The sequence below is a fragment of the Zerene cesonia genome, chromosome 11 (genome assembly GCF_012273895.1).
Source record: "Zerene cesonia ecotype Mississippi chromosome 11, Zerene_cesonia_1.1, whole genome shotgun sequence".
Taxonomy (NCBI): Eukaryota; Metazoa; Arthropoda; class Insecta; order Lepidoptera; family Pieridae; genus Zerene; species Zerene cesonia.
The window spans coordinates 3,165,097-3,179,245 of NC_052112.1; the positions used below are offsets into that span (position 1 = coordinate 3,165,097).

The 14,149-nt window shown below is 32.4% G+C and overlaps 2 protein-coding genes across 3 annotated transcripts in view; one reads left to right on the plus strand and one right to left on the minus strand.

Annotated features, from left to right (window-relative positions):
• LOC119830246 (GTPase-activating Rap/Ran-GAP domain-like protein 3) overlaps positions 1-14,149 on the minus strand; it is a 114,996-nt gene that overhangs the window by 46,768 nt on the left and 54,079 nt on the right. Inside the window, exon 1 of one of the 2 annotated variants that reach the window (XM_038353187.1) lies at positions 9,826-10,033. The exons of the other annotated variant lie outside the window; for it this stretch is intronic. Coding sequence (XP_038209115.1) covers positions 9,826-9,953 — 128 coding nt within the window. The 5' untranslated portion in view covers positions 9,954-10,033. Of the gene's footprint in view, positions 1-9,825; positions 10,034-14,149 lie in introns of those variants that run through there. 2 annotated transcript variants of the gene reach the window in all.
• LOC119830247 (ZZ-type zinc finger-containing protein 3) lies at positions 9,716-11,047 on the plus strand. The gene is made up of 2 exons (XM_038353189.1): positions 9,716-9,862; positions 10,051-11,047. The coding sequence occupies exon 2, from the start codon at positions 10,061-10,063 to the stop codon at positions 11,021-11,023; it is 963 nt and encodes a 320-aa protein (XP_038209117.1). The 5' UTR covers positions 9,716-9,862; positions 10,051-10,060; the 3' UTR covers positions 11,024-11,047.

Consider the following 14,149-nt stretch of genomic DNA (forward strand, 5'->3'; position numbering starts at 1 on the left):
ATTGCCTGCAAACGCTTCGGCGATGGGGTAGGCCATGTAACCTTATGACACCCTTCGCCCTTTCTATGCATGTAGCTATGCCCTGATTGTGTCAAACTTCTTTCAAGTTCTTTTGATAAACGATTTGCGTAAACTATAAATAGTAATTAGTCATCGCATTTAGATAAGATATAAGTGAGGTTTAGTGGATCTGGCTTTTGATATAGAGTTGTTAACAATTATTTAATAATTACGCACGATGAGTTGAACACATTGTTAAATTATTCATGGAGACGTATAACAATGATCAAGTAATTTGATAAAACATATTATACAAAATATTTGATGATTTTATTCATCCAGACCAATAAGACTCATGTTCACATAAATTCTTGTACGTTAAATATTAAATTGCATAAATTCATATTTTTATCACAGTTTTGAAATGTGCGGTAATTGCGACCTACAAGACAAGTCACCTAGGGTTCACCAAGGTCACTCCATGAAGCCTCTTCATGGAGGAGTTGGGGTGGTTCTGATTCTATCTGTTTCCTCTCTTCTTTTAACGCGAAAAAGGCAATTGATGTCGACTTGCAGAAACATGTCATTTTAGACTTTTTGAATTTATTTACAAAGCCTAAGCAAACATAATTGCTGATTTTTCGTTTGGTTGTGGTAATCTCTGAAACTTAAAAAGATATACGCGAGATGATTAATGATGATTATGTTAAAATTAATAAATGTGTAGGAAATATTCAAATTCATAGATACATGAATCTTAATCAATGACAATTTGTGGCGATTACGTTATGTTAGAAATTCTTGTTATATGTATGTATGTTAGAAATCTTTTCTTGATCGGGACGTTTGTGTGTTGATGTTGTTGTGTGATTCATAGGATTGAGTATGAAATACTAAATAAATAATAGCCCTAACCCATAGGCATATGATAATACATCGATTTTCGTTTTATAATAGCAAACGTTTTAAAGGTGACCTGTCAAGATGTATGTGCTTTTATTTATTTGTTTCTCTTTAATCGAACTGTATACAAGTTCGATTAAAAATAAAGGCGGCTCCCCACCACTCTGACCAATATACAAGTACGACCGGATACAAGTATAAATATTTTTCTAGTTTAAAATGTTAAGAACCCATTGGAAAATATAAAGATATATACGCGGGCGGGCGCAACCACTGCATACAACTTGTAATGAAATAGTGTATTGTTTTTAAAGAAATTGATTGTAATATGCAAAAAGTTGGTAAAAAAGGATGGAAAAGGATGAGAAAGGGTAACCCTTTGAGGTATTTGCGGCTGCGGTATATTGTTGACCGAAATTATCTGACATAATTCTGAAATTTCTAAAAATTATAGTTTAACATTATTATAATCATTACAGTGGTTAAATAAGGCAATTCACGATCATGATAAAACACATAAAGGAAAGATAAGGAGAGACCAGAATGGTTATTTTGATCTTTTTTTCTTTAGATATTAAGCGAATGCAACTGATACATTCTTTAATGTCTGAACAATCCAAAATCCATATTTTCATATTGGTGATCTTAAATGTGTTTAATATTTTTAAAGACACAGAAATCCAAATGATTACACTTTATAGCTCACCGTGCACTTAGTTCGCTCAACCCACTTTGAACCTTAAGTACAATCTGCGTAAGTACCAATACTTAACTCTAGTTGGTCTATCGTAATTGCGAACTAGTATTTCATTTTCATGCTATTTACTAAAATGTGTATCGCACATTTTTTCATCTTACTTATAATATAAATGCGAATGTAACTCTGTCTGCTTATCTCTGTTTCACTCCAAAACCACGAAACAGATTTGGATGAAATATATTACAATGATAGTTTGTGACCTGAAAAACGACACAGGATAGTTTTTGTTCCGAAAATCAAATGGAAACGGTAACTATGCGGAAAATCTAGAGACTGCTTAATTTTGTATTTGACTACGCGGGCGCCGGAAAAGTAGTTATAAGATTTAGATGAATTTGATATAATAGGTGGAATTACAAGATCCAGTTTTTTTTTGTTTGAGTGCTATTTTTGCGCACGAAAGTAAAAATAATTAGTATGAAAATGTACCTACTCCTTATAAGGATACTTTGCGTAATTATGTGCCAAATCGCAGACAAAGGGTCGGTGTGTGCGAGCCTTTAAATTACAGTAATTTCAAACAGTTTGCAAAATTGTTCATTCATTTACAAGGTTTTTAATTACCTACTTAACGACTTAACAGTGGAAAAATTTGCCGTGTATGCGTTCAAGATTTGAAATGTTTAGGTAATTGTTACGAATTTGCGCTAAATCATCCCATAAACAGACTTACGTGGTTATTATTTTTAAGGGTTTTGGAATCACTAAAATTTATATCATTAGCCATTTGTTTGTAAAAACGAGACGAGGACGCATTGAAAACAAAAGGTGCACGAAAATATGAAACCTTTTTTTCACACACAATGTTTTACTGTTTACTTTATTTGTAATTTAAAACCTTATAGTTAAGTATACATAATAAAATGATAGACGCTGCGGGCTATACACGCCACGGTTTAATGCGGCAGCAGAGGCTTTCACCTGTTTTTACTGGATAAACTTTTGTTGTATAACTTATTTTTAAGCAACTTATGTACGTATCCATTTTGGTGACAATAAAAAAATTATTTATTTAATAGTTATTACTTAAGTATTATTTTCTTTATGAATATTATAAACATAAACTTTGTTATTGAGAATTTAATTACACACCAATTTTGAACATTGAAAACCTTAGTATATACATGGAATGGCCACATCCTAAAGGCTCTAGATGCTTTTATTCATTGAAGTAGTGCAGCGTCACACCTAATGCTATTAGGCTACAGCCTTCTGATACATACGTGGTCTATTCAGAGTGCCATTTCTATGTCTCAAAGGCATATCTTCGCAAAATTCTGCTTACAATAAACTTACTATTGAGAACAATACATTCGTTTTAAATCATGTGTCGTATACAAGAGAGTTATTACATTATAATCTAAATAAATACAATTAGTAATAATGATGGTGGCTGAGAAAAATATATCTAGCGTACTCTTTCGTCGGATTCCATAGCCTCTCCCCTGAATGTGGAGGCAGGTCGCTTGAACAGATGAGTCACTTTACCAGACGATTTACGTAAAGACAATTTTATTCTGCTTGTTATGAAATTTAAATAATGCGATTCAACTAAAAGTGAATTAATGTCAACAATGGATCTCTAGAAGGTGACAAATGACTCTAAATTGTCTAACTTTTAAGCGCGAATGCGAGCAGGATGCGACTGCACTCCGAACATAATCATCCAATTAAAACGCGATTAACCCACGTGTACCTACACTTCTCATAACTAAGATGTAATTGTGTCATTTCATAACATTCATTCCAAAATGAGTAGAAAACAAGTATATCACAATTTTGATTATTATGCTCTTTTAAGGGTTATATATATATATATGTAAATAAAAATTCAACTTGATACAACCTAATTATTTTTACATTAGGGATATACTTACTAAACATTTAAAGCGTAGGACTACCCTAACGTCCCACGAAATTTAAAGAACAATGTGGCTAGTAAATTATGTGAATTTTAATCGAACAAATCTAAATAAAATCGCAGCTTTTTTACAGTTGAAATATGTATTACTATATGAGCTTCATTCTTAACAATATTTCAAAAATAAAAATACATTATACTGGTTTCAGAACTTCTCTATAAAATGTTTAAATGTAAGTTATATATCATTTTAAAGCTATCTTGCATTTTATGGAGCTCAGAATACAAGAAAACAAAATTATTCTTACGATATTCTTCGATGTGCAATATATTCAGTTATGAATAGTGCAATTCAGAAATTTTCACATACCTGCTTGTGCCCGAAGTTATATTCTTCGAAATGAAAGTCAATAAAGGTTGCCCTTACGTAACTTTACTATTTTGCATGTGCTAAGCAATTGAACTAAATCTTCACATTAGGGTCACAGGAACGTTTAGAATTACGATTTCACATCAAAGCCTAGGTCAAGTCAATGGTCGCTTTATTAGAGCATCTGTTGCCAAACCTTCCTTGTGAATGTAAAACTATATGACTAAGGTTTGACCTAGATAAAACATTTGATTACAGCTGTAACAACAACACGTTGATTTAACGAACCTAGTCGGTTCTAGACTTGTGGGTAAGCTTTTGCAATAAGTATATTATTTCATTTTGAACAATTTTAAATGAAGTAAATGTATTGTTGAAAGTAATGTTTTTATTCAAGTATTTTTATATCCAATGCTTTAGGCATGGCAATGCGTGAAAACTGATATTTGTGAAATAATCAGACGAACCGTATGATACGGCGAACCTAATGAGTAGATTTTATTACGAAACATGACTCAACCAAACAGAATGCAAATACAAGCATGTTGTTGACTTAAAAAATAAGGTCGGGATAAAAAGATTAAAAACAAGACAGGGGAATAATACCCCCAGATAAAAATGTTATCGTAATTTCCAGGACCTCTTAGCATAGCTTTCGAAGCAAACAAATAAAAGGAAGATAAGAAGGCATATATCTAAGAAAACTTCGGAGGCTTTGCGTACGACTCCGGCATTTTTATCCCTTTGGGAATGATAAGAGGGTTGTAAAATCATTTGCCTGGATCGTGAGTCGCTACACGGGAATAATCAATTGTTATTGAGCTTCTAGAAAAATACGTTGAATTGCGAAACTCTGTTCGGTATGTATTGTAATACAGCCAAGAACATTTTATAAGGATATAATAATTGTCACCTGCCTCAGCTGCGTATTTATAATTACCCCAAATTGTATGGCCCGGGATAGCTGTCAAAGACAAATATGTTATATTGACATGGGTGACAAGCGTTAACATGTTGATGTTGGTTTCTGTAACCCCATTTCCCTTTAATCTGTGAATTTCAACAGACCTGCGAGTTGCTCATTAGAGACGGTAATTGTTTACCGTCACGTAACCCGTTTGATTCTTTATTGTAAAACATGTATGCTTCATATATATTTACGATTTATATAAGGGAGTTACTAACTACCATAGCGATTCGTGACCTTTCTTTATATATTTTACTAATACAGATCTAATCGTTAGACTTAATTGTTCATAGACTTTCACATTCACACTTCATAGGCTAGAATTAATAATTTCTCATTTAAAGTAATTTTAAGTATATTTTAATACGTAATCATTTGTAAATAAGCGAGCTCAGTTAATTATCGAAATTAATAAATTCGTCTACTCGAAATCGAAATTAATAAATAGTAATTATACTTTTTAAAGTCAATATGTACCTAGATAGGTACTAGATATCTAAGCTAGTTACAAACAAAGATTTACTTTGCCATATCTTATTGCATACATAGCTATATTTTTATTGTTTTCGTACAGCAGTTATTCTGAATCACCTTGTTTGTGAACGTAAGCAAAAATATTGAAAGCTTTAACATTAAGTAAGATTACTCTGTATATATTTTGTTCCAAACCCCAACCTAAATCGCTCTTATTCATTATGTTTACTTGTACGGACGGAATCTATTTAATGATGTTGTCATTTGTGTGTGAACCGCTCGAATAAAGCGTTGATAGAGGAAAATAACCAATGTTTTATGTGAATGGAGTATATTGTAGGGCATCTCACGTCGTCAGTGGCAATGCTATTTATATAAAGTAGCTATGTAACCGTTTAACAGTGAAGATTGATTTCTTTTTGAATAGTAAGTATATGTAAGCAAAACAAATTTTACTTTTGGTTTTAAAAATACTGTTTTATAGACGACATTAAATATGTAAATCATAATGTGTGTGATTATCATCTCATATTAATTGTCAATTTTATGTATGTGATCACACTTCACACTTATATTATAAATAATTTCATAAATGTGAAAGTTTGTTTCTTTGGATGCTTGTCCGTCAATAACCCTCTAACTACTGAACGGATTTTGATGAAATTTGCTAAACAGAGAGGATTTGAACTGACTTGGGTTATAGGATACTTTATATCCCGACAAAATCTTGCCTTGGGATAAAATGGAAATCTTGATATCCGGGCGGAGCCGGGACGAGTGTCTAGTATAAAATACTTCTGACTATGTGAAAAATTTGAATTTAGGTTCGAAAGTTTTCATTATAACCTACATAGACAATAATATCGAAAAGAAGCTATCCGTGATATTTATGTTTGTCTCCTTCGATGGTATATCTTATTTCAATATTTATTGCTCGCAGATAGAAATGAGATTGAATATTTTCAATAATATACATGGGATTTGTTTATTGCATTCCTATTTGAATATGAAGGACAGAGTGAAATCATTCATGCAATAATCCTCCAGGAAAATAATATAGTATGTTATTTAAAAGAGATCGACGATCTTTACAAACAGCTGTGTAAGCCGGCTATATTTCGAGAAGTTAACTCATGTGGAAAATAAATGGGTCATACTATACACTTCTATTGTATGTTTGAAAAATGTTTTTTGTAAAAAAATGTTTTGACGAGAAAAAGCATACTGTTGGGATGCTTAAGTATTTTCAGTTATTGTTATTCATTTTCCCCTTCGTCAAAAAAGTCGAAAAGTGTGCAATACATGGGCTAGAAATCTATTCTCATAAACGATATCACCGTAGTATCCATCATTCCTCAAACACACGAAAAAGATCTTTTATTGTAGCTCGCAATATCAACACAAGTTTGAAGGTATATGCAATATTAGGATAGGAAATATAAAATTCCATATTACCTCCAAACGGTGGGAATGTGGAATTTCTGTACGAGGAAAATAAAACCAGGTATTTAGTTAGCACGGAACTTCTGTCCCCAGCATTGCTAACCCAATTTCCTCTCACGTTTATAAACTTAAGATAACAGGACAATTCGAGAACTTGGCAGTAGTTCAACTTTCATTCTTTGTATGCTGAGCTTTTACCGAATTACCGATACCAGAACTGTATAATACACTACCTGTATTTACGCGCATATAAAAATTTGACTTATTGTTGGATAATGAGATAAAAATTAAAAGGATATTAAACATAATGACACCATCGTTGGATTAAAATGTCGCTCGCTACATTCCCGCGAGATTGTAATTTTTCGACAAATGATCCGTAGGTATTCCGTAACGTACGGCTAGCATTATTTTTGAGTAAATTGTAATCTATTTAAATTGCTAAATAGGCATTCAATGTGATGGGTTGGTTATGTTTAAATGGCAGATAAATGTTACGGATTACAATTTATCGACAGATTACAATCTCGCGAGTTAGATTACAATGAATCTAATGGTTTTTACAATTACTGCGGCATATACTGCGGCAGCGTGGATCCGAAGAAGTATATATTATATCATTCTCTAAAACAATACGTACATTTTTTTCTCAATTAATAATAATGAGTTATTCACTCACCACTGAACTTCTTGTTTCGAAAAATAGCGCTCGTCAATGTTTGTTTGACTCGTTGCATAGGCAACAATTATTTAAATATTTTCCCAAAAAAAAGATGAAACATGAAAAAAGATGCTACACATCTAATTAAACAAAGCTAAATATTTACGTTGTTACTACAGGGAAATACGAGATTCGGTACCATACCTGTTTAAAATATCTTTTATATTCATCCAAATAATAGTATACCTATTATGCTTAATGAATTAAAGAGTATTGTACTGGAGATAATGTAACACTACACAAGACAAATCAATCACCAGACAAAACATCTTTTCAAATATATGAAATTTAAATTTTGAATAAACAAATGAGAAGGATACAATAAATATATGAAAGTTCTGTGTCTATGCATTTTTTCCCATTTGCAAAAGGGCTGCACTTCTTCTGGCAAATAGCTGATGAAATAAGGTTTCACTTCACTTAGGGCTAAGGCCACTTTACTGAAAAATAATTGATTAATCAAATTTCTTTGAAAAAATATCAAGTATCAATATAATCAAATTTTGAAAGAATATAAAAAAATTTGATCACGAGGCGGAGACATTTTTATAAAGCTTTTGTTGTAAAACTAAATGTTAAAAATATCATGATTCAATTAACATGCAAGGAAGGAACTTTATCTTTAGGGAACTTTAGCCCAATTTAGTAAAACTTGATATGGCTACTTGTCTAAACATTTTTCACCGTAAATACCTCTGCTCATAACTTCGGCCTGTGTTGAATACAAGCGAGATTGAATATTCCACTGAAAATTGGCCGCCCCTGTTGTGACAGGATTTGTTTAAAGTTAAATAGGTCTGTCGCAAAGTTAAATGTTTCAGACTTTAAGTGCTATTCGTAGTAATTGAACGCAAAATTTACTTTATGATAAATGTCACTTATTTGAATACATGGCGTACTTCGGCGAAAGTCTCAAAGAAAAGGAAAGGTTCTCAAAAAAACTTAAATGCTTGAATACATTTTGGGAAGGATAGGTATTAGCTACTTATACTAAATACTAAGACCAAATGGAAGCGTTTGTTCACTATCTGCTGGTAAGCAAAACTGCGCGTTTGCCTCGAAGCTAAGTTCCTGTTCATTACGATTCGAGTGAAGAATGAAGAGTTTAGTTCAGCAGCACTCTCTCCGAAGAGTATCCGAAAAATAACCGAAAAACAACTTTCCAGATAGCCACGGAAACAGTTTGATAAGACTGTCTGTAAGGAGTAAAACATATAAAGTATATAAATAAAATATAAATTGGTTTATTGTTTCAAACATTTTCACATAACATAGAATTTAAATTACATAATATGTCTCATAAGGCTGAGTCTTAGCTATTGCTGCCCAGCATTCGAAAGTTTAGATTTGCTGCGCTGATTTTCAGACGTCCCTTATATATTAATTAAAAAAATGTAAATGAGTTACGCTGCACAGAATAAATTATAAAACTGTTAATGCAATAACGTTTCGGGTTTGAACCTTAGCTACGCCCATATGAATAATTAATATAAGTTCGCTTTTTTTCCTCCACTTTCATTATAATATAATGGGATGAACGATCTATCACGGTCATATTGAGATATTTAAAAAATGCCAAATAAGTAGACACTGACATTCTTGATTGAAAAAGGAATATTATTACTAACCAACAAAACCATATAATCTTACTAATATTATAAATCCGAAATTTGTAAGGATGCGAGTGTGTGTGTTTGTTGCTTTTTCACCCAAAAACTACTGAAGCGATTGCAATGAAATTTGATACGTAAACAGCTGGACAACTGGAATAACATACGGGATACGGACCTACGATATATGATATTGCCGTCGGAAGTACCCGTAAAACAACTTTTCAAAATTTCATTACACGCCATCTGTCTAAAGATTATTGCTCTTTAGGCTAAAGAAGAAAATTCAGCGTTTCAGATTTTGCTATAACGCCATCTATAGATTAAGCCGTACGTTACGTCCTTAGTTGTTTTACAATTTCAAGCTAGAGGGCGCCTTAATAAATTTAAAAGTACAATGCCAGCCTATAAATGATCTTTGAGAGAGAGAGAGATTTACTAAGTATCAATCTATTAATAAAAAAAGTTAATGTACATATGTAAAGAAAATATATTAAAATAAGGATAAGGAGTTGATGGTGATCAGTGTGAATTTTGACAATTGACATTTGACAGCGCGTGTGACTTTGATTGTTAATTGATATGCAGGCTTTGCCGACAATCCGTATTGTATTAGTTTGTTTTGTTTATATTATTAAAAAAAAACTCTTGTTTGTAACGTAGAGTATAAAACATAAATTAAACAAAAAAAAAAAAACGAAACATTTGCTACTTACCGATTACTACCTTCAAGTGATGAACTTCGGTTCTCAGGTGTGTATTTTCTTTGATGAACACTATTTAGTTTGTTTTTTAGTCTTACACTTAATCTTTTTGGACTTCCCGTTAATTTTACACCCGACATTATTCATATGAATATACTTTATACAGAAGTAAGAACAGCAGTAAATTCAACTGGTAAATTTATGTACCTACTCAAATAAATTATAATTACATTTCAGTACTCTCGCAATGGATAACTACGAGGAAGAAACTTCAGACAGTGGTGGAGAATTCGCTTTTGAAACTGACCACCTTGCTTTGAGGGGGAACAAAGATTACAGTGAATTATTGAAGTATATTGTGAAATTGGAAGCCCAAAAAGTGCAAGCTCTTAAAGATATTGAAGGATTGAATGAGTCAAAAATTAAAGCCTTAGATGATCCTATATCATTTGTTCAAAGTTTGAAATCTGGAAATTTAAAGTTTCCACCTCGACAAGTCATATCTGATATACCAAGAATAGACTGGGAAAAGTATGGTATTGATATATCCCTAGAATCGGAAAAGAGTAAAAGAGCTAAAGATGAAATGGAATCTGGCATGAAAGTCAGGGGTCGGACATTCACGGACAATAAACCTGAGACATTCAACCAGCTTTGGTCATGTGAGGAACAGAAAAGGTTAGAAGAATTATTGGAAATTTATCCAGAAGAACCAATAGAAGCTAGGAGATATAAAAAAATTGCTGAAGCTCTAGGCACAAGAACACCTCTGCAGGTTATGAGTAGAATACAGAAATATTTTGCTAAACTTGCAAAAGCTGGCTTACCCGTCCCTGGAAGAGCTCCAAAATATGTTGGAAAGGACAAGCATAAAAGTATGTTGTATAAGAAATCAACATTCTTTCCAAAATTGCATGTTCCAGTTAAGATGGAAGACCCCAATGATGATAGTGAGGGTCCAGACACAGTGTCTTTAGAAACTAGGACTGGAAATAGTCTTATGTTGGATCTTTTGAAAGCTGCAAAAGTACAGAGATTGTTAGATGAAACAGCACCGGTATATCAAACAAAGACAATGTGTGTGGGTTGTCAAAAGGTTGGCTTTCTTGGGGCAAGGTGGACTGATAATGCAGGGACCGACTATTGCACTGACTGTTTAGTGAAGCTGTTACCAGCTGAAAAATTGACACCTATCAGACATCCAATTTGAATAAAGCATTAGTTTTATGTTTCATAGTTTGTTGTCTTTTCACATAATGATATTTGAGTCCTAATTTGAATTTTTAATCAAAGGGCAACTCAGATATTTTAGACAAAATATTTTGTTTCTGATACACAAAAATAAAATTTACAGTACTCTAATTTACAGTAAGTAAAAAAAATAAAAGATAAAAATTTTTATATTCACATGCCTCCCGATATGAGTTATTTATTCATTACATTGTGTTCTTTGGTATAATTTTGTTAGTGATAACCAGTTAATTTAAACATTGTGTGAATTAAGGCCTAAAATTAGTTATTGTAAAATTGTATAACATGCCAAGATAGATATATTTATCTGGTATTACTCTGGTATTCTAATTAATTCTACAGGTTTAATTTGAAAATATGAATTGTAACATTAAATGATTAGGGCTCACTTGAAAAATCTATTAACACTGTATACATTATAGCACTTTAATCATGAATTTGTGATGAAATCATAACACCACTTCTTCCAAATACATCTTAAATTATGCACCAATTACCACTCAGCTAAAGGTTACACAGATGTACAATTTACACGTGGGCGATTGATATTCATCGGGAATTAATTAAATTATGATGTAAAATATTTAAATATGTGCCGTTGTATCGAGGCATCCGGCGCGAGTGATGATGAACCACTGGCATGGAACAGCGAGCACGAGCGACTATCGTACATCTAGATAGAGTTAACTAGGGACTATCCGTTGGCCACTGCACATTGATAGATACACGCATTGTGAATCAATCGAACGTAGCCTTTTTATTGCATTTGTTGCTATTATAGCATTTGCTTGATTACATTTGTAAGATATACTTTACAATATGTACACTATGTACTTCGTGGGGTATTAGATTATACATTGTATGATATGCAATAAAAGTCGTTTTGTAGTTAGAATCAGTGAAAGATTTATTTTATGAGAAATTACCTCAATCAGATTCAGATTTGTTCAATACAAGCTTATGTTATCACGTATGTTGTGCCATGGTTTTGGCTTATGAAACCTTCCAATTGAATATAATATGCAGTTTAACATGTCACGTCTCTAAATCATTTCAGAATTATAAAATGGACTTGTCGTCATATGTGTAAAAGTCTGTTTTTCTATGTGAGGTGATAAATGTGTAAACTGTTTTCTACTAAGCATCAGCCCTAGCCAGTCACAGCACAGTAGCGTAAGCGGGCACATGGATTAAATCCCTGCTTAATATTATACATATATGCGAAAATTGCTCTGTCTCTTCTTCACGCCTAAACCACTGAAGCGATTTGGACCAAATTTGATAAAAAAATAGTTTGTGACCCGAGGAAGGATATTTAACCTATCCTGGAAATCACACGGTACTATGCGGGGAATGTATATTTTCCCTTGACCACGCAGGCGGAAAGGTAATTAATTATAAAAATTATTCAGATGCAATTAAAATCAGTATATTGATATAATGGAATATTTTACACTCACTTTATTGAATAATAATTGATTATTTAATTAAATTCTACGATGTAACGTACCTATGCACATTTACAGATATTATTTATTTTATAAAAACGTACTTGATTTTTTTTTCTATTGACAGGTGAAGTGATGGTTAAATGCTGACCACATAGGTCCCTAAGATTACAAATTGTGTCTATGGTCTAGATATTTCAAAAGTAGCAGTTCACATATAACTTAATATAAGTTTTAGATACCTCAACTTATATCGTTACAAAAAAAGTCCAATTAATAACTGCTACAGAATATTTTCAGGAAATGAAAATGAAATAAAATACGATGATGATACTCAGTTATCCGTAAGATCTGTCTAAAATCATATCAGTATCTTTATTAAACCCCTCGCGATATGGCTGTATTCAACCTGATAGCTATTCAGTTTACAAGATCAAAATCAGCCATTTGCTTCAAATTCATAAACTATGAAGCGTTTCTAAAGTGAGTAGAAATCTACGGCCATAAACGTCCGTATTTACGGAGATTGGATTGGCAGCGCTCAGGGTGGCTCAGGCACGTGCTAACGGCCACCCGTTAACCCAGCCCGTCAGCATCGCTGATTTTCTGATGTCCTACTTTCAACTTCAAACTGATCATATGCAATCCAATTTTGATTATTGGCCTTGACTTCTACCGTGATGGATATCTATGATATCTCGTAGGTAATTCTATAAATACAACGGATTCATGAACTAAATTCGTGGACTTTTTATCTATACTAATATTAAAAGGTGAAGAGAAGTACGCACTGATCTCAGGAACTACTGGTCCGATTAAAAAATTTATTTTAGTGTTAGATAGCCCATTTATTGAGGAAGGCTATAGGTTTTATAATTATGTACCAAATATAATTATGAAGTCGGGGCGAACCACTAGTTAAGTATATGAACGCGCTTTCAATAATAAAAATGGTACACCTACCTACTTTTAAATATCTTAAAAAGTAATCATTGCTTTCTTTCTTATCTAGCTGCACATTAATTGCATAAATATTATATCACAACATGCAGACCTATTGTAGCAAATAATTTTCTATTCAATTTTCTAAGCGCAGTGCAAAAGCGTGTTATAGACTGTAATTTACATTTTTTGCTCTTTTCTCGCAAGCATTCTAATTTTCCATCTGATGCTACGTATATAACGAAGACTTACCTAGGTCCGCTTTTGTTTTGATACACTGCAAACAACATTAAGAGGGTTAATGTAATTATACATTTTCTAAAGACGTTACTTGTAAGCTCTGATTTGAAAATTCTTATAAAATTTATTTACAACGTATGCTGTATAATGTAGGTACTAAGGTTGACTGCTTACGAGTACTATTATTATTAATCAAAGTATGAATCCCTATTTTATATGAAAGAAAGATGTGTTACACAAAACTGATCGGATTTTAATGACTTTTGATTTGTCTCTGCTTATATCAGGTCAAGTAGTATAACCAAAATTTTACTTTTTTTGCCTGGTTTTAAATTAAAATTACGAATAATGTTGCTTGAAATATATATTCATTCCAGGCTGATAAATGGTTTCTTATTCACGGCTTGACACAAAGCATCATAATTCTAAGGAATTCATCCTAGGTCACACGTTTT

Excerpts from the sequence above, each read along its gene's own strand:
- LOC119830247 (XM_038353189.1), top strand. The coding sequence starts at position 10,061 with ATGGATAACTACGAGGAAGAAACTTCAGACAGTGGTGGAGAATTCGCT.